Genomic DNA, 27,387 nt, shown 5'->3' with positions numbered 1-27,387 from the left:
CACTCAAGCATTATTCACCATACTGTCTTAAACAGGACAAGAGGAATGCATAGCCCTTCCCTCCCCCTTTGCTTTATGCAAAAAATTCCTCACATGGAAAGTGATGTGTCTGAAGAGAAGTTCCTGTTTTCATTTAGGGTTTCCATGCCAGCAGAATCCCTCCGTTTCCAGGAATCTTGCTTGCTTGGAGAGCCTGAATGCAAACAGGAGCTATTCTTTTTTCAGATGCATCACTTTCTACATTACAAAACTGCTGAAGGAGATCGGTGCCAAGCTAAAGAACATGAAAAATAGCTGAACAGAGTGGATGTCTTTCAAGGCTTTTTGCTAAATGGCTTGTAAATTTGTTATGTTTTGTTTTACAAAAGACCTATTTTTGTATGTGAAAATGTTTTTTTCAAAAATAAGGTTAACTTTTTCAGTCTCTAAAATTCAATAATACCTCACATACAGTATAACATAACAAAGTTAGCTTAGCTATGTTGGGAAAGACTCAAAATGAAAACATTTGTGATGTACCTTCATCCTTGTCCCCACCTAATGAAGTCACATAGCTAAGAATGTTTACTTAGAAGGAAGACCCACTGAATTTCACGATGCTCATTCCCAAGTAACTGAATCTAAGTTCATAGCTTTAGTTTTACTTGACAGAATTTTTAGCTACAAAAGGATAAGTGATAAACTTTATATGTTTTAAATCTGCAGAGCTTGGAATGCCAGTTCAGAAAGCTTTGTGTCCGTGGGATTCTGTTCCAACAACCCCGCCCCCGCCAATATCCAAATTCTGCAGTACCTCAAGTCCAGTTCTTTCCAATGGTGATGCAGTGTGCATGTGCCCACATTGGCATTGCCATGTGCACGCACCACCCTTGGGGAGAATTGGGCAGAGCCATCTGTGGATGCTTCAGTCTGCAGATGGCAAGCTCATGGAAGAGGAGAGCTGTCTGTGATTAATATTAAAAAAAAAATCCTGTGTATGTTGCTGTAGTTGACAATGTTGTCATCCAGTAGCACAATTAGTTGTCCACACCTTTAGGTTGGCTTTAAAAAAATCATAGTTGCCTTTCTTAAGTGGCAATTTCCCAGTGCCTCGCAAACCTCACAATTCAGTTACTGGCCAGGATTGGTGGGGCTTGTAGTCCAGTATTTCTGGAAATTTTCTTGTTGGGAAAAACTACCATACAGCATTATGCCTAATAACTTGTTAAACATTTTTATCACTTACTCCACCTCTGTTCTTTGCTTAACTACCTACTACTCTTGACAACATATTAGCCGTTTTCTCATCCATCAAACACTGTATTGTTGATCTAGATTAGAAAAGTTTAATAAGGAACTATGAACTAAAATGCCTAGCAGTTGGCTTTAGCTTGGTATTTATATTTCTGTCAGAAGACACTGATCCTGTGGAGTACTGAAGTGCTCCTTATCCTCTTAAATTTCTACTGTACTTTTTGTGGAGAAACACTGAAATGTTACTGTTGCCATCAGGATCATGAAGTGGTGGCAGTCCAGAAAAAATCACTTGAGCCCTCTGCATCATATAACTGGATCTGTGGCTACTGAATACAGTGTGTCATTTTTCTTGGCAAAAGAATTTGTGGAGAATAGCTGTAGAAAATGCCTCTCCTCTTCCTTGGGTAAACTAGGCTTTGTTAATGGTGGGCTTCATCTGCTCTATCTGACCTCTGGATTAGTGTTTACTGGAGAAAGAAAATCAAAATGTGGTCTCCACATCTTGATCATTTGTTTATTTTTGAATTCTGTAGAAAATGCTTGGCTTTGCAGAGCTGTACTAGGCTTTGATATACTGACTATAAGGAAATACAAATGCAGCTCATTTATAATTTGGAAACAGCAACCGCTGATCCTGTTATTGCAGGAAAAAGCGTGAGGCATAAGTAAAATTTCTGACAGGACAGTGTTTAGCCAAAGCAACAAGAAAATCTGACGCTAAAGTATACCCTTGAAAGGATCGGATCCAAGAGACAAAGAAGTAAAGTGCAATATTACTCTTCCACTCTAAAATTTAACATCTCATTTACTTAACCTGCACCTGTTGTGCATTTTAAATGGGCCGGTCCAAAGGATACTGGAGCTGTACTGTTGTCTTATCTACTCCTTCCCTCACATTGATGCTCTGTTTTACTCTTCTAGCACTCTTCCTAGGCCAGGCCTTAAAAACGTACCACACAGCTCATCTATTCCCATTTATTTCTTCAATTTATTTGTTGTATGAGTTTTCCCCTTCTTTATTCATCTTCTCAGCTCAGCTTGCTTTATTCCCCATGCTGTAAATCTCTGTCACAACACCTGACTGCTCTAAACCTTTGCTACACAGAATGGTGGCCCATGGTCTCATGCTGGTCTATAAGCCATTGGATACTGGTCTTTGACAAGTTTCCAGGAAAGAAAGAAACCATTGTAGCCAATGGTCATAAGCATATCATTTGTATTTTGGGAACAAAAATAATTGCTGACCTCCCTCATCATAGTGCTCAGGAAGCAGTCCAGCAACAACAAATTTTATGACCAAACGTGTCTCACCCCGCCATTTCCCTCCTCTAGTAATCCACAGCAAACAGGCCAGAACAAACTGAGCAAAAGTGAACCATTTCCAGCCATCTGTGAATATGCCTGCAGCATTTTTGGTCTGCATCATGTGAGATAGTGTTGCAACATTTAATTCTCATTGGGCTGAAAATTAGTTACACAAATTAATTCTTGTTTTTCTTAAGATCTGTGGGTATGATAGACAGACATTTATTTTATTTTATTTTTACAGTTTAAAGTTATTTGGCTGCTGTCTTGCATTTCACTCATAAATAGCACACAGAGTTACATATAGAAATTTCAGATGGTAGATAAACTTGAGATGAAGCAAGTCCTTTGGTCTTTCCTTACAGGCATGGAGGCACATATGCAGGAAGCAGTCAAGTCTTCGATTTTGAGCATGTGATGCATCTCATCAAGCATCATGGAGCTGTTCTTTAGCTAGATATCTGAAAGGGCTTTCTATTGACCTGTGTTTTTACATGTGTACATCAGGATGTAGTGAAGGGGTCCCCAACTCTTTAATTAATTAAAATACTAGTTTTACAGGAATTCTGTTTCATGTTCATTCTTCAAATATATCCATTTTCTGTATGTGACTGAAGGAAATCATCTGAATTTTTTCCCCATAAAGCTGTTAAAATAATTTCCTGAACACACAGTATCCTTAGGAAGACTAACTTTTGACTGTTTAGGGCTGTGTTGGTGAAGCTATGGCATGCATGCCAGAGACGATACACAGAGCCCTCTCTGAAGGCAAGCACACCATTGCCTCTGTCATGGAAGAGTCCAGGAGGAGCGAGGGAGAAGGAGAGCTCTGTTTCTCCACCCCTTCCACTATGGAAATGCTGGAAGAAAGCCTTTCCAAGGTGGGAGGGGTGAAAGAAAGGAGCACTCCGTTTCTCCACCTCTCCCATCCTAGAAATGCCAAGAGAAAACTTTTCTAAGATGGGAGGGTTGAAGGAAAGGAGCTCTCCATTTCTGCCCCCTGGAAATCTGGGAGAAGTCCTGTTCCCGGAAGTCCCTGCTCCCAGAAGTCCCACCACCTTCAACACTGGGTGACACCCGGTGAGGTAACGCCCCTGATTTGGATACTTGATCTCTAAAAGTTTTGCCATTACTGATATAGGCAGTAGAATTTTGCAGGCTGACATAAATGCCAATTCCAGTGGCTTGCAAGCTTTTTCTGACAGACAAATTAGGAAGATCTAGATTTGAGTTCAGATGGAGCTAGCCAATTGGGATACACCTTCTGTGTTCTGTGGCAAAGTCAACCTTGTACAGGATTTTATGGAGCCTGTTAAAAATGGCTTTTGTGCTTCCTTGCCCAGTTTTTGAGGCATTTGCTTAATTATTTTGTGGCTGGCAGCAACAACAAAACTTTATTTTTGTATGGAGAGTGTTTCATTCTCATCATCCTGGTTGAAACTGTAGAAAATCTAGAGATTTTCTGGGAGAGGGGAGAAGGCATAAAAACACATGTTCATTTTTCAGTCTGACATGTCTTCTCTCACGTTGCTGCAACAGAAATTGAGGTAGTGAAGCAGCGTTCCCCTTTGTCTTTATTGAGTTTTGACAACCTTTAAATAATCATGATAATCTGCTGATGGGCATAGTATTCCATTTAGATTTTCTAGTACAGAATACAGAGTGTTTCTGCCTGTTCAGGTCTTAAATGCTGCTGCCTCTAACAAGACTAGTGTAGGGTCTACTCATTCATAGCTTTTGCTAATTAGACAGACTTGTGCCATACTAATTACACTTTTTGTCCACTCTTGCGTGTTCTGATGTGAAAGCCCATGTAAGAGTTATTTTCTCTCCTAACATTTCTCTTTGGATTCCCCTTTGCTCATGTTTTTCTTTTACCTTCAATTTTTGTTGCCATTACTCCATGAACAGGAGCAATCTGACAGTCTTAAGTGCCAGCATTCCAATTCACAGATTCTCTTAGCTTGCTTAAAGTGGGCATGCTTGATGAAAGTAAATGCCCATTTCAGTAAATTGACACTGCTCTGTCTGGTATCACCTTTGAGTGTTTTAAAAGCTTTATGTAGACGGTTAGCGTTGAAGCACATGTTTTGTTGTGCAGATTTATAATGCAATGTTTTAATTTGTTTAAGCACTACATTTTTGTGACCTTGAAGAGCACTTGTACTGTATGACCACAGCATAGGCTGACAGGTACAGAAATAGAATATGGATATATGCATTGTAACCACTACATAACTTTTTAATATTTTATAGGCTTTTTTGGAATTGGCAACAGAAGAAGCTGCAATCACTATGGTTAATTATTATTCTGCAGTGACACCTCACCTTCGTAACCAACCCATTTATATACAATACTCAAACCATAAAGAATTAAAGACTGATAATACACTGAACCAGGTAAAATAATACTTTCTTAAGGTTACAGTTGTTAATGATGCATTTATTCTCTGTGTTTATAAGCAGCAATGCAACTGGCTTTTTTTTGTATAACATTGCAAAAGAGATTTGGGCTTTTTAAAAATATAACTGCATGTTATTTATTGCAAATGTCTAACCATGTTTAACATTTATTTGCTCTAAAAAAGTAACTGTATTAATAACATTTTTGGCTCATAGCTTAAGTTCACCTACAAAAGAAACTTGCTAGACAACTTGTATCCAATATGTTTAAGTAAATCATTTAAATTACATAGTGAGGGTAACCTCACTCTATTTGATGTACTCTTCTGAGAATACAGTCTCTAAAAATATATATTCATGTTCACGCTGGGAAATAACTAAAAAAAATAGATATTTGATCTTGAAGATGTTTGGAACCTATTCTTCCAGATCAAGACAATACTCTTACTCAAACTGGGAAACTACTGCTCCTGCAGGTGTTAACTTTAAAAGTCTTTGAAAGCATTTGATCTTGCCATTTCCTATGAAGAATGTTAAAGCAGCATTGACCCATGGTATGTCAGATGGTAATACTTTCAAGCTCGTTTCTTGTGTTCTTTTCTTGATCATACTAACAGTGCTGTAACAAGCAACATTTTTAGGACTCTGTTCTACTCTTCTCTTCATTAAGTCCTGGCAGGTGTCCTGTTTGAAATTGAATTGTCCAGCCACCTTTTTAGGCCAGTTTACTGGAAGTTACTAACACTTGCTTGGTATTGAATCCCCCCCCCCATGCAAGTCGTTTCATTTGCATGTGATGGTATCATTTGGAAAGTGTATTTTGCGATTCAGTAGACCTTCACAAGGTATTCTGGAGTTACAGAATAAGTATACTTAAAGAAACAATTATTTTACTGAAAGCTTGGCTTCAGATTCGTTGTTTCCTAGATTCTCTCTGTGTCATCTGGTTGAATTATATTTTTCTCTAATTATGGGAACCGCAAACATACTAAATTGGTGCTGAAGTTCATAAAAAGGGGGCTACAGCTTGAAGAACATAATTCTTCACAGTGCCTTCATATGGTTAGCACTGTGAACTAATATAAATGTAATTTGTTGTCCTAAAGCTTTGGAATGTTGTGTCAGCTTGCTCTCACTTGTCCTACAGATTTCTTAAAGAAACAGCTCTGTTAAAAGTATATATGGTGCCCTCCCTCTCCAAATTAGTTTCTACTGTATTAATATTTTAGTGGTAATCATAGCATCTCTAAGGGGAAAAACCCAATAGTGGAAAAATTAGTGGGATACTGGCATATCAGTAGAAAAAAAATGAAATCCCTTGTTTTGTTGTATTTGATTTTCAGTCTTGTAATATTTAAGGGAGTGAGCATGTAGAGTATAACAAAAAATTTAAAATGGAAGGCAGGTTAATGAGTATATGAATGGGAAATTTATTCTTCTTAATCCAAAGTACATTTAGTTGCATTTATATCATGCAGTTTGCTTACTGATAAATACAAATTAATGTTAAGCACATTTTTTTCAATATATGCTTTATAATATAGAAAACTGTGGGCCAGAGCAGACAGGCAGGAAGGAGCGGCCTGAGTCCGCTCCGATTGCAAGCAGATCAGGACTGCAACGGCCACACCCACTCCCAAAATAGGCTGTGGCTGAGGACCCAACCTCCACTGACAGGAGCTGAATTATCCCAGCTCCTTTTGGCTCTGGTCCAAAGGACTGGAGCACAGCTTTGGTGTGGCTTTGGGCCACTTTGCAGGCGTACATCATTTGACCACCGTGCTACTTCATTCAGCCCATCTGTTCCGGGCCTGAGAATACTTTTTAACATATAAATCAGTTTGATGTGTATGTGCTGTCAAGTTGCCTGTTAACTTAAGGAAGGCCCCATGAATTTCACATGGTTTTCTTAGGTGAGAAATTCTCAGAGATGCTTTTTCCAGTTCCTTCCTCTGAAATATAGCCTACAGCACCTGGTATTTGTCAGTGGTTTTCCATCCAAGTAATAAGCAGGGCTGACCCAGTTTAGCTTATAAGATCAGATAGGATATGGAACTTTTAGAATATTTAGACCTTCTAAATCAGTTTAATACATTGGATTATACATTGTAAGTATTAGACATTATTCATGAAATGTTGTTATGTTCCTTCAAGTTAACTCTAGCTTACAGCAACAATCTCATAGCGTTTTCTTGACAAGATTTATTCAGAAGAAAATTGCCATTGCCTTCCTCTAAGTCTGATATCTGAGAAATGGTGACTTGCACAGGGTCACCCAATGCATTTCCATGGCTGAGAGGGGATTTGAACCCTGGTCTCCCAGAGTCCAAGTTCAACACTCATACCACTGCATCATGTTGGCTCCTATATTCATTAATTTTTAAAGCACTGGCTATTGCTATTTAATCATATTCAGTTGATTTCAGTAGGAGATAGTTTCACAGTCACTTTGTAGAGTGTACCCTCTTGATCTTAAATATATGAACTCCAAAGTTTTTAACAAACATTTATTTACTTTTTAAAATTCAAAAATATTGCAGTAAAATAACCAGTTAAGAGGAGTTATGAATGTAGCTCCTGTGTAATTGCAAATGAAAATATTTTAAGTCTATTTGTAGGTTCATATAAGAAAACATGCATATTGTGCAACTTGTAAAAAAGTATTGCTATCTGTATTTACATACAAGCTTTATTTAAAAAGGGGGGGGGGGGTACTTCTGTAAAACAAAACAAAAGGTATTGATATCCCTTGCAAATTTTCTAAACAGTTTTGCAGTGCTAGTTCCAAGCTACATGCTTTGTTTGTTGTGGCACTGGAGCTCTCTGACAGAGAAGGCTAAATATCTCACAAAATTACAAATCCCAGAATTCCATAACAATAAGCCATAGCAGTTAAAGTGATGTCAGACTGCATTATTTCTGCAGTGTAGATGCAGCCATAGTCAGATGAAGAATACATGAACCCCCCTGGATAATGTGATACCTATTAATAATAAACTTCTACTTTAGAAGATTGTGAAAGTCAACTACAGTGAACATTCAAATGACTTTTTTAAAAAAGTCTGTCTTTTGGAAGTGTGCCATACATACTAAGGAGATTACTACACTACACTCTTATAGTGCTGCCATTCCACTTTAACTGCTCTGGCTGCTTCCTGCTGCATACTGGGATTTGAGTTTAGGGAGAGACATCTAGAATTGAATACAACCCTCAGGATGCAACAGGAGGCAACCAGAGCAGTAAAAGTGGAATTGGAACGATATAAGAGTATAGTGTGGTAATCTCCTAGAATACAAAGTGAGAGAGCTAATACAGTGTGCCCTCTCCATACACAGGTGCACCATACGCGGGTCTCATGTACAACAACACCAAAAACAAAACACGACAAGCCTGAGACTGTGTATTCTGTAGAATGGGAATATACATAACTTTTAGTGGCCAACTACTGTTCTTTCATGTAGCAGAATTCCACTGTGAGTTTTTCTTCAGGATCGTATGTTGAGCAGCCAGACTTAATTCTTTATTCATCTAGAGCGTCTCTTCAGTTATGTGGGCACTGATGGTTTTGCTAGTTAGAAGAGGATGTACAACAACTCCGGAGAGACAATATCAGAAGACTGGGATAGGGTTTTAGATTTTCTTAAGAAGAAATGGGGAGATTTGTTGATAATATGTTGATACTTTTCATTTTATAATCTGTGCAAATGATAAAGTTAAGATATTGGAAGTAGGTAGGTGAATTAGGAAAATAGAGATTAAGCCTCTTGGATTGAAATTGTTGTATCATAATGATTTCGGCAGAAATTAATGATTATCCCTAGGAAAGAGATTTTATTTCTCTCTATAAGACTATCTGTTCTTATCTTTTTGAGCTTTTTTAGAAAAATGTTTAAGGTATAGACTGAGTAGCAAATGAAATGGGATAATAAGATAACGAGAGTACTTGGCATTATAGAATAAAGATAGTGGAAGTCTTTCTTTTTGTATTAGGTTTGTATGTATGTTATAGAGAAGTAAGAAAATTATTAATCCAGATTGGGAACTGGAAAAATGTAAGAAGACCAATATAGAATAGAAGAGATTGGATTTAAACATAATAATGTACTTGATATTATAAATAATGTGATGTGTGTAGGTAAACATGCATATTTAAAGAACTTAGAAGATCAAAGAAAAGTCCAGATTTGGATGAACACATTTTCCAGTCTCAATTTTATGTATAATGTTTTTGTATATTTTTTTATTTTATGTTATGTTGCTATGTTGTTATGATGATTTAAATTTAAAAAAATTTGAATTAAAAAAAAGAAGAGGATGTACAAGCCTGTAAGAGCAAAGAAATTGTAGCTGTTAAATATTAAAGAATGAATGGCTTAAAGATCTGGATCTTAAAATATTCATCTTTTTCATGTGGAAATTAGGGGAATAAAAAACAATGTTATAGATTCCGTTGTCATCGAATATGCAAATGTGTACAAACCTAATTCACATATGCTAGTTTTGAATACTTTCCCCCCTCCTTTTTATACAGCGAGCTCAAGCAGTTCTACAGGCAGTGACTGCTGTACAGACAACAAATACTTCCATAAGTGGAACTACAGTTAGTGAGAGTGCAGTAACTCCAGCACAGAGTCCTGTCCTTAGAATAATTATTGACAACATGTACTACCCTGTAACCCTTGATGTTCTCCACCAAGTAAGTCTTTCTTTTTGTGGGGATTTCCCCCATTGCTCTTTCAACAAAGAGCCAAGAAATATTTATGGTAAATGTGAAGCCAATGCTAAAATTGTTAACTCAGTATGTAGATACCCTTTTTCCAGAATCTAGTAGATCTTGCTTTGCGTTATGAAGTCCTGTGTTTCCCTCCTTTCTGCCAAGCACATGTAAAACATTGTGATGTTACAACCCATGTACATTCTCCTTGAATACATTGAGAAAAGAATCTACATATGGGGTTACCATTTTTAATGGGAGCTTCACGCTTATAATTGTATCTGTCTTGGCCTGTAGTTCAAAACTGATTCCTGGGTGAGGAAATTTACAGCATGATGGAAAGGGTTAGTATTTGGTTTGCTGTACCTAACTGCCTAAAAACCAGGTTTTAGTCTACCATGATACCATAAAGTAAAATAAAATGGACCATAAAATAAAGGTGTGACTTTTGACATCCTAAAGTAGAAATAAGAACGATATGTTGAATGTAAGACTATATCTCCACCTCACATATTTTACAAACAAAATGTCTCATTTTTATCCATTTTTTATTTTTGAAGCTACCTCTATTATCATCTTTTGTTGATTAAACTATCACAGTGCAGCAGAACAAAATACAAAGTCTTACTTTGAATGCCCCTCAAGATGCTGATGACTGTCCACATTTTTTGTGACACATGTGTGCTTTCTTGAGAAGAAAAGATCAACTCATGTTGCCTTGCTAACCACTTCATGTAGCCACAACAATTTGTTAATATGCTAATTGTATGAAAGGCCATTTGGGGGGGGGTATCTGATCCCATACCATTACTGCTGCTAAATAGAAGTGGATTTGCAGTCTCTCTGATGGGAGCCTTATAGGATCAAGCTATAAGGATAATTAAGATCCATTATGTGCTCCCTGATTGGTTGGTAATAAGAGAGAAACACTGTTCACTTCTTGTTTAAAAGGAAAAACCAATATGCAAAATTATTAAGTGAAGCTTAATTTGTAGTATTTGGCATTCTTCTCTTTGCTAAAATGAGCAAACTGGAAAGCTACTCATTGAGACTGCAAACATGGCTTTTTCATGTTTTTAATGATGCTTTTTCACATTTTTGAATTCTTGTGTGGAATGTAAAATGTATATTCTTTATTATAAGAAATCATTCCCATTGAAAAACTTTCTGGAAGTTGCAGTACTATTAGAGACCGTCATATTCTGTTCCTATCAGATTATTTTTTAAAAAATATCATTTGGCAGTCACTAATATTCTATACATTGATTAAAGGTTTGTATTCCAAGTAGAGATAATACTTCATGCATCAAGACATGGAAGGTAGTCCATGTAAGCTTGTGTCATACTATATTTTTAATCTCTGAGGTGCCAGAAGATTAGTCCTTACTGTGACAAGACAGCTCTGAATGTCTTCAGTAAAGCATGGTTTGTTGTATGTATTTTATGACTTGTAGATTTGAGTACCCATGCCATTTATTTCTCCCCAACAGATATTTTCCAAATTTGGAGCAGTTCTGAAAATAATCACATTCACAAAGAATAACCAGTTTCAAGCATTGTTACAGTATGGTGATCCAGTAAATGCCCAACAAGCAAAACTTGTAAGTACAGCTGCGATTAATTTTATTTACTAACTTATTAATAGGAAGCTAAATTTTGATTTATCTGGCAAAATAAGTAATTTTATAAAAAACAGAAATGGTAGAGATTTTACATGAACACTCACATCCCACTGTCTTCATCTAAAGGCTTTTCTTAAAGCTTTGGTTCCCATATTGGGAAAATAAAATTAATTTAATCAATTAAATAAATGGGCAGTTTTGTCTATATGGTTTCATCCAAAACTTTACTGGGGCAAAAATGATTTACTTAAAAGTTTTCAGTCATCCAGTAGCTACAGTACTCATTACAGTAAATGATCAGTCATGAACTAATAAATGAAAGTTTACTGTGAAGGTGCAAAATATTTTTTTGTTGTGGCAGAAAAAGTAAGTAAACAACAACAATCTGGCATTGTAATAATGCCAATTAATTCAAATTTAGTTCCAAGCTGTAACACAACAAAATCTGAATAAGTTGAAGGACAGTGAACGCTTCTTCAAGGTGTTGTATAAACCTAGAATTGATGGTTCAATGTGGCATGAAAAACTGGCCATTTAATAGAGGTTTCTATTCCTGTTATTCATGTAAAAGTATAATTTTATGTTGTAACCAGTTACCTCTTGTATGTAACAATACTGGTACCTAATGTAGATAACAATTTTGTAGTTGGTGAGCAAGGTAGGTTAGCATGGATTCTGTAATCAGCCAGTAGAATGCAGTCTTTAATATGAGAGTCATATGAGATTAATTCCTTAGCCAGCACTGATCTGTACTTGAGTTTATTTGACAGACAGTATTGCTGCACATGAACGCTAGGTGTGTAGTATGAAAATGAATATTGTAAGGGAAAGGTATAAAGAAAGACATATGAATGTTTGATGCTAAAAGCAAGAGTGGGTCCCCATGCTGTGTGCTTTCCCAACCCTGTTTCCCAAAAGAGTCTCTGCATTCTCTCCCCAACCCAAAAATGAATGTCAAAAAGCGTCCACCAAAGAATGAACTATAATTGTCCCCGAAGCCAACAAATGGGGCAATAGAACCATACTTTTCAAATAGTGATCTTTATAGGATATCACAATAACTGAAAAAGAGCAATGTTTTAGAAAAGCAAGCATGTCAAGTAGAGTATTTCCTAAACAGCATGGTGAAAACAGTTTAATTGTCAACATTGCTGTTGACTTAGACCATAATGGTTATGCTATTGAGAATTCCTATTCTGTTTGCAAAACCTGGCTAAATTCAGATGTCCTTAGAAAGTATTGCTTGCAAAATCAGGAATGTGCTTGACCATTCCCAATCTTCCCTTCCCCACTTCCTCTTTTGCCCTATTGTTTTCTGTTACCTTTGAATGAGGCAGTTATTTTGAACATATGTTGGGAACCAGCCTTTCATGACTGGCCTGTCCCTTCCCATCCTGCCAGTGTGGAGACCTTTTTTAGGGGTGAGCCTTTGAGTTCTATGTGAAATGGGGTTTTAATAGTTGCCATTGGGCTTAGCTACCACTTGCATGTTTGTCTTATCACTTGTGCTATTTGCCCCCCAGAAAGTTACAAGGTTATGTGACAGGATGATTAAAAATTCCACACTTATTTAAAGGCTGGTGTTAGCCATAGTTTGTCCAACTTGTAGTAAACTATATATTGAAGAGATCAGGAATTTATCTAAGGATTCTGTATGCAGAGTGAGCTTCCTTATAAGCCTGTGGTGTGTTTTGCTTAATTTGTGGGAGTTATTGATACTTATAGTGATGACTACCAATAAATAACTTGTACAATTTATTTTCATCTCATGGAGAAATTTTCTTCTTTCTAGTAACTAATATTATTTGCTTTGATAAAATTCTCCATATTTTGTTCAAAGTGTTAGAAGAATAAACTGCAAAACCTTATTTTCAGAATTGCTCACATTTCTTTAAATAGCTATGAGCCAAATAAGTGGTGTTTGCTTATTTTGGAAGCGTGGTGAATGAACATCCAAAGAGGAAGGTGGTAGCCTCACCTCCTTCATCTCCAGTTTTGTTGCTTTGCTTATATGAGGGGGAAGGGGCAGCGACAGGTCTTCTCAGAAGCTTCCCCTATGTATGGACCTTTCTTCACGCAGTCAGGACTTCTAAAAAAATTGAGTCCTGAGTCATTTGGAGAAGGTGCATGTGCTGAGAAAGTTTTTCGGTTCAGACTTGTTGCTCTCCATATGAGGATAACAACAGAACTGCTGACAGTGTTGTGGCTGGGTCTAGCACAATCTTATCTTTTGGATTAAACACATACTTGTAAAACTAGTATTTATTTTCTTTCATAACCAGATTTTTGAGATTATTCATCTACATAACAGAAATGCTCCTTTAAGTTGCAAACTAATATGCTTGAATTATTATAGCAATTAGTAATTAGTGATTAGTAATAGAGTACACAATTACTTATACAATTCTACAATATATGAATTGCAAAACTGAATTGAAGCTGACCCACCACCTGAGGCTGGAGGTTGCTGATGAGACTTTCACTTAAACTGTCACCATTTTCTTAAGAAGAATATGACAGTTCTCATGCATGGATAAAGGACTTGAAATGCGAAAGGGCTACTTCTTTTTCCTCCCAGAAGAATTGACACAGCCATCACAGAGAGAGGGTGATCATATGAACAAAAATAATGTGTGATCCTAGAGATCACGATTATAAACTTGCATCAACTTATATATTCTCTTGTGACATTGGAAGTGTCTTTTGCCAAGCTCAGGCAAAAAGTTTCAATGTTCATGATCATTAGTGAGAGTGTAAACCACCATTCACCACAGATGTAATTACACATAATTTAACAAGCTTACATATCAATAACAGTGTAATGCACAAAAATACACCTATTTCAACAAATCTAACTATAGAAGAAATGGTGTGACAAATACAGGACAAACTGTAAAACATATTTTTATAAGAATTCCATCATTGATATAAGGTAGACACTAGTTTTGGAAGTGAATTGATAATCTCATACTTTCTGGGAAAGAACCTCTATAAGGCAGAAAATATGCTAATGGATACTGAGCTATTCTAGAATAAATCTAGATAGATAAGGATTCTTATCATGCTACACCTTGTATCCTGTTAGTGGCATGTGTGTGTGTAAATTCCCCTTATACCTGTATTTGTCCATTCGAGGGAACTGCACAGCAGGGGTTTCCAACCTGACACACCCTCACCCCGACAAGGTGCAACAAAAAGTGGGTTGTGTCCTTGAGTGACAAGTCACAAATCATCTCTCAGTTTTTAGAATAAATTAGATTCTAGTTGCTCAATTTAAATTTGCATTTTATGCATTGAGCTAAAAGCTTTACTTTTTTAAGTTCACTTTGTTCACCCACAGTATTGCGTGTGGTTCAAAAATTAGAAATTAGACTTCTTTACCTTCAAATGTGATGCAACTTTTGTAGGAGGTGCGAACATTAATTAAACATTTCCTAGGGGTGTGGGGTATAGAAAAGGTTGGGAACTGCTCCTGTACAGTCTCTGAACCACTCCTGACTACCCATCCCAGGACTCCAGAAAATCTCAGATTGATATAATAATTTCTTGTCTGATTATGGGACTGTATATTCAGTGCCTTGCCTAATTGGATTGGGGCAGTGGCAACCTCACACCTTTTGAGGGTGCAAAAAGCCACCGTAAAAAGTGGCTCCTTTTTGCATCCTCAAAAGAGTGCCATAGCCACATTGCTGCAGCTATATGGTGCTCCTTCAGCGCTGCATCATATAGATGCAGCACTGGAGAAGCGGCATGACGCTGCACACTGTGTGGAGCGGCACATGACATCCTGGGGGTTGAGTCTGGCATGCATCGTGAGGATGCTATGCCCTGACTCTGCCCCTTAATAGCCGGTATGTACAGGGTCTATGTGAGTAGAGGCTGTGTAGGTGAAGGGAATGGCCATGTGGATGAGAAGCTTCAGAGGCTGTATGGTAAGTTCTGGTAGTGGTATATTGCTCAGCCCACTATAAGTCTACATGAAGAAGTACTTTGCTATGTTGAGCCATGGAGGATTGCACCTTACTTGTGTTAATTAGTATTTATTTATCTCAGGGACCACCTCCTCCCATATAATCCTCCCCGCACATTCCGGTCCTCTGGGAGGAATTTGCTGCAGCCTCAAAGAGCTAGGCTTTCGGCTACCTCCCAGAGGGCTTTTTCTGTTGTCGCCCCCAGATTGTGGAATGACCTGCCAGATGAGATCCGTCAATTGACATCTTTAGACAGCTTTAAAAAGGCTGTCAAGACGAATCTCTTCTGGCAGGCCTTTCCGGAATAGATAACCCTGGCCTCAGGAACCCTGTTCTTATGAGAGTCCCCAATGTCCTCCTTGGAAATGCTACCATAGTTTACTGTTTTATTTGTTTTGTTCTGTTTTGTTTTTGTCTTGTAATAATGTGTATGTGTTAATGTTGTTTAATTAGTTAGTTTTAATTATAATTGATTTAATAATTTTTTAAGGGGAGGAGGGAATTTTGATCTACAATGCATTGTATTTTATCGCTGTTAGCCGCCCCGATTGACCTCAAGGGGCGGGATATAAATAAACTTTTATTATTATATTATTATATTATTACCATCCATATTTTCTTAATCTGTTTCTGTCTGGCCTCACTATAGTTGCATCTCCAACTGTGTATACTTTGAATATAGCTGAAGTTCGGATAGCACTCCCATGTCTTTGATGAAGTGGACTATAGTCTGCAAAAACTTACTCTATAACAAATTTATTCGTCTTTGTGGTGCTGGACGATTCTGGCATTTCAATATAAAAAGAATCTTTAGTGCATTCTTTGATCTTTGACAGAGAAAATAACTATAGTACCTTATATTACACAACTGTACATGTTTGTGTACAAGTTTAGAAATTTTAGTCAAAAGATTAACCCAAAAAACTTGGGTGAACTTATCCAGTGGTTAATACTATACACAGGTAAGTACTATATTTTAACCCATATCAAAAAAGGACCTATTCCCTTCTCTGAGTGGAGTGGTGAAAGGTGAGAGCTTAGTCCATCCCAGGAGAACCTAAAAGTACCATTTACCCACTTCTACTCCATCCACCTCAGCACCACTTCTGATCTTTTCTGCGTTAAAATCAGGCAGAGTTGTCACAATAAAGGCTGTAATCACTGCTAACGTAGTCGCCATTTTCTTTGCTTTGCCTTTTCATCTTTTTTGACGTGATGTGTGAATTTTCGTAGCCCCATCTGTTCCTGTTTACCTGTTCCTATTCCACACATCACACAGCCATTATTTACCATAGTTCCCTCCTCATTTGCTTTGATAAAATTCTCCATATTTTGTTCAAAGTGTTAGAAGAATAAATCCAGTTTGTTCTTTGGCATCATTTTGCTTTGTCCTTTACATCCTTTGTTATATGCCCTTAGGTTTTACCCTCAACTTATCCATGGGTCATACCAAAATCCATGATTTTGGCGTTAAAACCTGCACTCGACCTACACATGAGGTCAATTTACAATTGAGTATGTATGATAGGTTTCTCAAAGCATGTACTCTCATCACACTTACTGGGAAATAAAAGGGTTATTCTGTGCATATTTACTAAAGTATGAGATCCACTTATAAGATATATCATATTACTATCCCATTGTATTTAGTGGGACTTGAAGATTTTTAGAGTTGGATTTTTTTTGTCCTCTACACATTTGTCCCATCTTATGTCAGTGAATTGCAAACATTAATCTTGAACTATGTAAAGAAAGTATTTTATCCCCCCCCCCCCCCAGAAACTACTAGTGCATATGCAAGTGTGCATGTACTTACATGCCAAGAGGCTCTGATTGCTTTAATCTTGTTACCCATATTTTCCGGCGTATAAGACAACTGGGCGTATAAGATGACACCCAACTTTTTCAGTTAAAATATAGAGTTTAGGATATACTCGCTGTATAAGACTACCTCTCTTCCAACGCACACCAAATAAAAATTTAAAAAACATCAGATTTGATTTCAATATGGTAATTTTAATTCAAATGCTTATGACATGCATGTACTTAGCAGCAAAACTTGTTATATACAAAGCCTGCTTTGATTGGTCAGCTCTCCCTGCCTGCCCAGCCCCCCCTGTCTCCAAAATTTTCTTCTACCGTACTTGTACAGCGCCACCCTTCCTGCTTTCATATGGTCGCCACATACGGAGGGGATGCAGCCACAGCCATTTTTGAGCTCCCCCCTCCCCCCATATGTGACAACCACAGATTCTTCATTCCAGCTCGGAAGTTTCAGCACCCGCAATATAAGACGACACCCAGCGTATAAGACGACCCTCGACCTTTCAGAAGATTTTCCTGGGTTAAAAAGTAGTCTTATATGCCAAAAAAGACAGTAATAATTTTGGTTGACCATTTTGTACTCTGTCATTACATACCATTTCTGAGTTGGGTGACCAGAGGTAAAATATTTCCAAAAATAGCTGGGTGATAGCTTTATATCATAAGATATTGATATACTTGGTGTTTTATTTTTAGTCTATTGCCTAATAATATTTAGAATTTGCTTCACCTTTTCATAATTGCCACATACTGTTGAAATTTATTGTGTTTTCTAACCTATGAGTTTAGACTCTGTTGGCCTATATACTCGGGGATGTTTTTGTCCCATTATGCATTGTTGTTGTGCTGAACCACACTGGCCATTTATATCCCATTTCTCTGTGTTTTGATAGTTTATTTTAAATTACCACTTTGCAGACCGTATAGTTTTTTCTCTATCCTGAATAATTTTCGCCTTTTCAGGAACTTTAGTTGAAAGGACTTTAACAAGAGTTTATATGGCAGTCCAAATATAGAACATATGTCAGATCATCTCTGTCTGCATTTTGTTGAGAGTGTGCAAAAGACATTCAAAAGGTTGGCATGGCAGAAATTTTCTTCACAGAAACCCTAGTGAAGGCTTGATAGTTTGAGTGCATAATTGTAGCTTAACTATTATTTACATACTTATCTGGGACAGACATTAGGCTAATTGGGTAGTAATTTCCTAGCTTTTATTTCCTCCATCTACCTTGTTAAAACATTGATAATGTTCTTCAGTTATAGAATCCAGTGTTAGTGACTATACTATCTAGAATTATTGACTCTTTAATCAAGTATTGAGTAGCCCTACTCATCCCTTGTCACCTCTGCCTTAGTTCTTCAGATACCTTCCTCTGGGTGGATGAAGATACATGCCTAAATTGTTTTCAGTGAAGGGATTCACATATAGAATTCAACTGCTCTTCAGTGTTTCTTCACCCCTTCCCTGTTTTTAGGTGTTAAATGGCTGTAGAAGTTTCTTCTGCATCTGATATATCATAGAATGCTGTTTTTATGTAATGTTTTTACCAACGTGTTCCTGATTTTATTTTTGTATGTTTCTTATAGTCAGTATACTTTGCTTTTATTTGCTCATACTCTCACATTTTAAAAAGAAAACTTAAAATGCTGTCAATTTTTTAAAAGTTTAGTAGATTGTCCTATACTATATAATAATAATAATAATAATAATAATAAATTTTTATTTTTATACCGCTTTTCCGTATACTATGCTAGTATACTTTATACCTGAGCTGCTGTCATATCCTTAAATTATGTCCAAGCATCCCCAGCAGCTTTCCCTTTCAGGTTATCCTCTAGTTTTGTGAATTTACATCTTTTGTAATTAAACATTAACCATTTTGGACTTTCTGGATAGTTTTGCACTTACATATTAATTGAACTTGTTAGCACTGCTAGTAAGACATTGTTCTGAATTGTTTCAACCAAAATTTAAATTATGAAGCACATCTTATGCAGGGCCGAATAAGTCTTGAGTTTCTTCATTCTCCTGAAAATGTATTTACCTTAGCTAGTGGGAAATAGGTGAAGTGACTGATTATTACAGTTACCATGTTTTTGTTTTTTCTCTCTGATTTTGTTCGTTTTTAAAAATTAATTCTCTACTGATACTTGTGAATTATTCACATTAAACAAATAATATACATATAATGCAAAATAAAGCCACACTGAGATGATATATTAAACTTAAAAAGGACAATGGCATGATGGAGGTGAAGAGGAGGATGATAAAAAATACCATTATAGGAAAATTTCCTGGAACTGCAACAAGAACAGCAAAAACCAATTGAACCTCTGGAAGGCTTGTAATACTAAGCATTTTCCAAGGCACTATTCTTAATCATTTTGGAGCAAAGCAGAAAAAAGGCACAGTGGACCCTTAGTACAGTGGGGCCTCATTATCTGTGGACTTGTCATCCATGGGTTTTAAGCATCCACAGATGGTAAACCCTGTTGTTCCTGATGGCGGTGTGTGGGCACACGCATGTCACACTGCCCTTAGGGACAGTGGGACTTGAGGACCCTCATTTTTTGATATCGGTGAAGGTGTGTGTGTCTGGAATCGATCCCCCACAGATATCAAGGTCTGACTGTAATGGCAATTGACGATCTGCGAATTTGCTCACACATAGATGAACACACCATATATCATTCAGTAATGGTGCATGCACGTTGATGCATCCACTTGCATGTTGCTGCCAATGAATAATAAACAGAGGAACCATACAATTTTTTTTACCATCCAAGAGGCCCCCAGACCTGAACTCCCATGGATGGGAAAGGTCATCTGTATATCCTGATGAGTATGGGCTCTGAACAGGATTTTGTTGGAGAGGTCAGATGATTGCTTAAGTATTCTGATCTTTTCTTTATTCATCTCAAAATTGCTTTGAGACTTTTAGCCAGGGTAGCAGTTGTATTTCTTTGGTGTTAAATTGTTTACTGCATTTGGGATTTCTACCCCTAGTGACTATATGGAGGAGCTTATTCCTCTTACTTTTTTGACATAATGTATTACACAGAGCATGAAGCTCCCAACTTCACACTTTTAAACAAAACAAACAGCTTTATTTAAGAGTTTTGACAGTTGTTTTAAAAAGTACTGTTGTGGGAGAGGAACATGAAAGTTTTGGTTATCCTGCTTGCTATCAAAAATTGTCCAGGTGTTTAATTCATACCTAGATTGATTGCATTATTCAACTTGTAAGATCCTCAAAAACGTGTTCTGGGAAGAGATTCAAGTATCAGATAATATTTTTATCAGTGAAATAGACACTTTACAGGACAAAGTCATACCTAAATAAAATAGATGTTGTGTAGAAACCTACTGTTAAATAGCCCAAATATGTTGGGTAAATTATAATACACTGCTTAAGAATTCCTGCCAGTGTAATATAGCTGATAAACCTGGACTGTTCTTTACAATATTTCAGTGTGTCTTAATACTAAACAACATGCAGTAGTGAATGTAGCAAACAAAAATTGTGATTCTCATTAAAACCTACCTATAGAATGGAATAAAAATATATTACCCCAGATCTCTGCAGTTCTTGTTAAATATTAGATAACATAGGCCTTCCCTGCATACTCTTAGAGAAGAGAAGTTGCTTGGCAGGAGTACGTAGAGGAAACAATCCCATAGAAGCCAAAGCCTAAAAGCTGCATATTAGGATAAAAATCTACCAAATGTGTACAAGAAAAGTTCTAGTTTCATCTCAAAATAGCTAGCTTGTGAAACTTATTTTTAAACAATTTCAGATTAATTTCACTTGATATGATGGGTATGCACTTAATTTTCTCATCTATAGCTGCAAATTCTGTTGTATAGTTTAATTAATATTTTCCTATTCTTCTAGGCATTAGATGGTCAGAATATTTATAATGCCTGTTGTACCTTACGGATTGATTTTTCCAAATTGGTCAACTTGAATGTAAAGTACAATAATGATAAAAGTAGGGATTACACTCGCCCTGACCTTCCCTCCGGTGATGGCCAGCCAGCTCTGGATCCCGCTATTGCTGCTGCATTTGCTAAGGAGACGTCACTTCTAGGTATGATTCTGGTTTCTCTCTCTCTCTCTCTCTCTCTCTCTCTCTCTCTCTCTCTCTCTGCTTTCTCTGACTATTGTCATTAACCATTTACCTTCTAAAATGGTGCCATATGGAAATTGTATTAACATATTCACATCCACAGAAATACTAATGAAAATACAGAATTATAGAGGCTACAAGAACAAATATTACTTTCAGCAGGCATTTTTCTCACTTTTTTCTTTATTACCTTTTGTGACAATTTGTTGCCTGTTTTATTACCAGTTCCATTTTACTCATCACTATCAATCTTTTTAGTTTGAGTATCTGCCACTAAAGTTAAGCTCTGTCATTATTTAGGACACTTGTATTCCATAATTGAAATACAGATAATATTCATAGAACATTCTAGCATTTACTACATATGCTGTGGCATGTGTTGGTTCATGCCCTCTTTATTATTCTTTGTGATTATTTTATACCACCATTTTGAGAGTTTTGGTATTTGCTTTATAGTTTCAAACACTGAATTTTTGTGCCTTACCCAAATAACAGTTTTTATAATATCTTCATCCAGTTTAAGACCAAGACAATTCATGCAAACTTTTTAACACTGGTTCGCATGCAAACAGTACATGAAAATCAGGATTATTTGCATTAAAAAAAGGGGGGGGGGACCAAACTGTGTTACCGCATCAGAGGCATCACCTCCATGGTTCAGGATGTTTCAGTTCTTCGTTCTAGAAATATCTTGGCGTAAAATCAGAAAACTATAAACTGTTATCATGGAAAACTATACTTACCACTCCAGCTAAACTGATTTGTGATTTTTGAAAATTAGGCCATGGCCCGAAGCAAGTACAGCTCCATCATACCTAGGCCCAGAAACAGATTAAAGTCCCTCCCCCCATTTCAACTTCCATTGCCCTTTCCTCGGACCAGCAGTATTTTATCAACTTCCCCACTGTTATTCCCTTTTCATAGTATGTCCTGTTTTAGATTGTAAGCCTGAGGGCAGAGAATTGTCAAATCAATAATCTAATTTCTGTGCCGCTCTGAGAGCCTTTTTGATTGAAGAGTGGGGTATAAATACTCAAAATAATAAATAAATACTGATACAGTATATATTATATGTAATATATATGAAGTTCTCAGAAGTATTTTACATTCTGGAAAGTGAATACACTGTGACCAAAAACAATTCCATCACTAGCTGCCACCTAAACCCTAGGTAGTACAGGGCCGTATAGGGCCCTGGAGGATGGGCTCTGAAGATTTTAAGGCTGTATAGCATGAGGTGATCTTCAAGTAACCCGGCATCAAGCTTCAACATTAAGAATGATAAAGAATCTTTTATCTTTGCTTGGAAATGGACTGTTAACTAATGCAGTTGTTTTAGAACTTGTGAGGTGTAATCTCTGTACTTGTACCTGTTAACAACCCAAGAATTGCAGGTTTATACAGTATTACCCAAAATGTTCAAGGAGATTTCAAAGTTGCATGTATGACAAAGTGTAGTATAGAGGTCCTCAAGGGGAGTCATGGTGGAGGGGTCACAGTTAGAGGACAAGTTGCTGGTGGTGTAAGGTGCTATGTCCCACAGATACCATTTAGGCATGCATTAAAAGCGCTAGACATATCAGCACTCCCAAACTGTACATCTGGTCATTTAGGGGGAATGCGTCTTGTAGAACAGGATAAGCATCTTTGTATTGAACATCACTATTTGGTATGCATTATTTTTGTATAAACTAGTCGTACAAACCTGTCCACCTCTCTTTGAAGCATCTGTACTATAATTGAATTATAGACACTCACGATGACAGCATATATGCAGTTTTGCTGTTACTGTATAGTAAGACAGAGCATAATAAAAAGTTCTGAAGCTTTTCAATAATTTTGAACACTTAATCTTTGAAAATATCTCAGTCACATCATGTCCTGAAGAGCTGAGAATTACTTTTGTCCCTCTTTTTACTTACCCAACGATGTTGAGCACTCATGGACAGCAAGTCTTCTTGCTTAAAAAATCATAGTAATGTTTCTTCTGTCTTCATTGGGGTAACAAATTGCATTCTGAAAGTAAACAAATAAATATACTTTTTGCTTTGTGTGGATGAATATTGCTTCAAGGGAAAACACGCTGAACTGTGAGTATGTATATAGGTCATTATGCATGAAATGTAAGTATGTCTATTAAAGTTGTTTGTCAGACCCAATAATATTCTGAAGCCAAATTATTATTTTGAATGTTTAGGTGTAGGTAAGTCCAGAATAGTGGTTTAAATACTAAATTGAGTTAAGACAGGCAGATTCTGAAGTTTTGGGAATACCTTTGAATCTGCAAAACAAAAACCAAACCTTAAACTAGAAGAGCTGATTTTTAAAAAATTTTTAAACTGTTCAGGTGTATTTTGGGACATACATAGAAAAACAACTACCATTTCCAAGAGATGCAATACACCCTTCTTTTGCCAGTAAAAAAGTGGTACAGGGGAGTCTGGAAAGAGTCAAAATCTGTAAAAACTGCTATATGGTGGCCGCTCCTGGTCTAGAAATTATTGATGTTTCCATTTTAGTGTAAATTTTAGTGCTGTTTCAAAGCATTTCATTTAAATGTGACTTGAAATTAGCTCAAATTGAAGGTTCTGTCTTGAAAAAAAAATGCATATCAGTACTTGTATAGTTTAAAAACCATTTGATAAAACTCCTAAGATCTCCACTCTACCATGGGAACCTATTGTGACAGGTCTTAGGGTCACCATGAGCTGGAATGATTTGAAGGCACACAACAAAAAATCTATCAGTGTTTCAACTTGTATACTAATGTGTACATCTAAACATTTTAGTTAGAAAATTCATTAAAAAATAGGGTTGACTTACTCATGGCTCAGTGTAAATAATGTACCTTAACTCTTATCAAAAATAGGAGCCATCCCTTTCTCTGAGTATAGTGGCAGAAGGTAAGAGCTTTATTCACCCTGGGAGAACCTAAAAGAAGCACCAACCACCTCTACTCTTTCCACTGCTATGCCACTTCTGGCCTTTTTGAATGCCTGGATGGAAAAATGGCAATTGCGTCGGTAGCTCTTTGGCGCTTTTTCTCAATGGAGCATTGAGAGAGTAGAGGGGGTTGGTGCTTCTTTTAGGTTCTCTCATGACAGACCTAAGCTCTCACCTTTCACCACTCTACTAGGAGAAAGGGATGGTTCCTTTTTTAATAAATTTTAATACTGTACCATAACTCTTGCCTTTACATTCTTTTTGACATGTGTCCCCTTCCCCCACACATTGCACAACCAATATTTACCCTAGTTAGTTTCTCATCCATCAGACCTTTAGAGTGAGCACAGTTATGCCTGCTATAATTTTGTAAGTTCTTTGGCATTATTTTCCTTTTCTTTGTACTTCAGTTCCTTTGTTACATGTCCTTAAGTTTTACCCATAACCTATCCATAGCTCATATCAGAATCCATAATTTTGGTTCCAAAGTTTGTTCTTGACTTATACATGAGGGCAACTTATATACAAGCATATATTGTCATGGAAATCAACAGAAGGGAGCCAGGGGAAGTCATGAAAATGGAACTAAATGAAAATAAAATTTTGGTGGCAACCCAATGGGAGCAGGAGGATTTACAAATAAGGTTCTTCCATCTCCTAAAGCAAAGACCGGTTATCAATGTCATCTTCTCCTTCCACTTTCAACTGTGGTGGAGGTATAGAATAGAATGCCACTGCCGCTTCTTCATATACCAATCTCTCCACACATGCAAGAAATGTTTCTGCATGGCAGGGGGTTGGACTCAATGGCTCCTGTGCTTTCTTCCAAATCTACGATTATATGTGGGATGGAGGGGCTGTTCAAATATGATGGAAGGGTGGTGTTTTTTTTTTATGCCTCAGGCATCAGAAAGGCTTAAGCCAGCTCTGCACACTTACTGTAGTGAGCAAATGGGTCCATTCAGTCACACCAGTTCCTTAGTTTTAGATGTTTATGGAAGATGTATAACATTATGGCTTTAGACTTTTTGTACCACTTGAATTTTGGAACTCAAGGGTACTGAATCTTTTTGTACCACTTGAATTTTGGAACTCAAGGGTACTGAATCTTCTAGATATTCCTTATGAGATTTATTAGTGTTCCTCAGTGGAGTTGTAGATGTTATTTTTTGTACTTGCCTTGAAATTGCAGGATACCAGAATGTTTGTTAAGCATACAAAGCATTCCATGAGTACTGTGATTTTGCTACCTCCTTTTTTTAAAGTCCTTAAATAAATGAGCTTATACAGTGGGCCCATCATATCCACAGGGATTCCATTCCATTCCATTCCAGAACCCTCACTCCCCACCACCCCCGTGGATGGCAAAAACCATGGGACCTCAAGTCCTGCGGTATTCAGTGGTGGTGTGCTTGCCCACTCTGCCAAGACCACATGCACGTGCAGCCATTGAAATCAGTGTGGTTTGCCATCTACGAATGACAAGCCCACAGTTGGTGCAGGAGTGCTGTACAGATTTCCTTCATAGAAGTTCCACATAGATCATCAGCACTGCTTTCTTCACCCTATTTGAATTTAGATTTTTTAATCCTAAAGATTCTGTTAATTGTCAGGATTACTGTGGACCTTTCTTTTTGTCCAGACCTGTTTGTATTACTAACAGATCAGGCAGTCCTGCAGAGAGTTCATTATTCATGCTGAAGGTTTGTTCAGATTTCATGAGGCCCAGGAACTGTAGCCTGCATAATTTTATTTCATCCACTGCTTTTGAGAGAATAGCACTTGGTGAATATGGATAGGACATTCTGGATCTTCATCCAGTGTTTAGCCATGAATGGCATTCCTACATTAGTGTGTCTGGATACACTTTGCTCTGTCCTAGGCAAAGTGTAGATTGGTGGATCAAGTTACTTTTTATCACTTAAGCTTGGTAAGCCAGTCTCTATTCAGAGATATTTTATACACGCTGCAAAATGTAACACCATTTCAGCATTTCTTGGCACTGCATCATGGACAGTTTGTATAGAGATGTGATGTGAGCCGCTTTACAAAATATTATTGTATAGTGTATTTGTGATGTTTGTATCCTTGGACATTGATCCTTGGACATTGATCCTTTGATGTGTGATCCTCTTTAAAAGCGGACAAACTTGCTTAGAACCATCCAATTAAAAAGATTGTACGTACAGCGCTGTGTAAATTTACAGCGCTTTATAAATAAAGGTTAATAATAATAATAATAATAATAATAATAATAATAATAATAATAGAATGAGAGACACTGCTCTCCTACATCTTAACTTTGGATATCTTCTATGTAAGGAGAATTACCTGATGGCCATCCTAGACTATCCCAGTTAGCCTTTTTGGGCTGCTTATTTATGCAAGTGAGACATGCTAGCATCCCATCTGACATGAACATCTTTGTCAACTATCTTGCATTTTCTGTAATACAACAAGTATTGTTTCTTGAGGTGGCAATCTTCTGTTGTTGATAAAAATCAGATTGCAGTATTAGTATTATTTTATCTACAGAATTAAAGGTGGGACTGCACACCTATGTAAGCAATAGTAATAGAAAGAATAAGACTAGATAAAGGGGAAATGTGTGGATCACAGATTCCTTATTACAGGTCCTAGCTGAGAGATTTCAAAAAACAGAACACAAACATATAACCAATTTCTGAAATTAATTTTTAAAAACAATTTGAATATCCCATGAATAATTAAAACTAGAGATCTATTATTGTGCTAGATGGCTAAAAATGGTTACTTTAAGTTGAGAATTTTTAACCTACAAGTACCTTCTTTAAATACCTTATGTAAAACAGTGGTTGTGGCTTGGCTAAGCCTGTATTATTGTGCAGCATTTGTGTGTTCTTCATTCTCTGGCCTTAAGTAGTTGTAAATATGGCAGTTTTGCAAGGGTGGTAATTTAAAGATTAGAAGTTTTTCATGATGACTTTAACCCCTTTTAGCATCCTTTCATATACTTTTACTGGCTTTTTAAAAATTTAAACATGAAAAAAAATGATAGTGATATATGATCACCTTTGAGTAAGTCAGAAGACCATTTACTTTGTGGTCTCTCAGTCACTCACTGCAAGGTTGGCAAAATGCTTAAGAAGGATGATTCAGCTTGTTTCACACACTGATAAACATGAGTCACTCTCATGTGGAATGTATTTAGCTAATGCTAATCCATTTTCATTTTTCATTGAACAGTCAGTAGTC

The 27,387-nt window shown here is 36.9% G+C and overlaps 1 protein-coding gene across 4 annotated transcripts in view; it reads left to right on the top strand.

The window, feature by feature from the left end:
* The window catches only part of PTBP2 (polypyrimidine tract binding protein 2), a 75,646-nt gene that overhangs the window by 41,164 nt on the left and 7,095 nt on the right, over positions 1-27,387 (top strand). For all 4 annotated transcript variants that reach the window (XM_089515662.1, XM_089515660.1, XM_089515663.1 and 1 more), the window contains exons 5-8: positions 4,798-4,941; positions 9,477-9,641; positions 11,150-11,260; positions 20,976-21,171. In XM_089515662.1, coding sequence (XP_089371788.1) covers positions 4,798-4,941; positions 9,477-9,641; positions 11,150-11,260; positions 20,976-21,171 — 616 coding nt within the window. The remainder of the gene's footprint in view (positions 1-4,797; positions 4,942-9,476; positions 9,642-11,149; positions 11,261-20,975; positions 21,172-27,387) is intronic.

Source organism: Sceloporus occidentalis, unplaced genomic scaffold (genome assembly GCF_023333645.1).
Source record: "Sceloporus occidentalis isolate IW3139 unplaced genomic scaffold, rSceOcc1.0.p SCAF_3, whole genome shotgun sequence".
Classification (NCBI taxonomy): Eukaryota; Metazoa; Chordata; class Lepidosauria; order Squamata; family Phrynosomatidae; genus Sceloporus; species Sceloporus occidentalis.
Note: the sequence above shows the minus strand (reverse complement) of the source record. Positions and strands in the feature narration are given on the sequence as shown.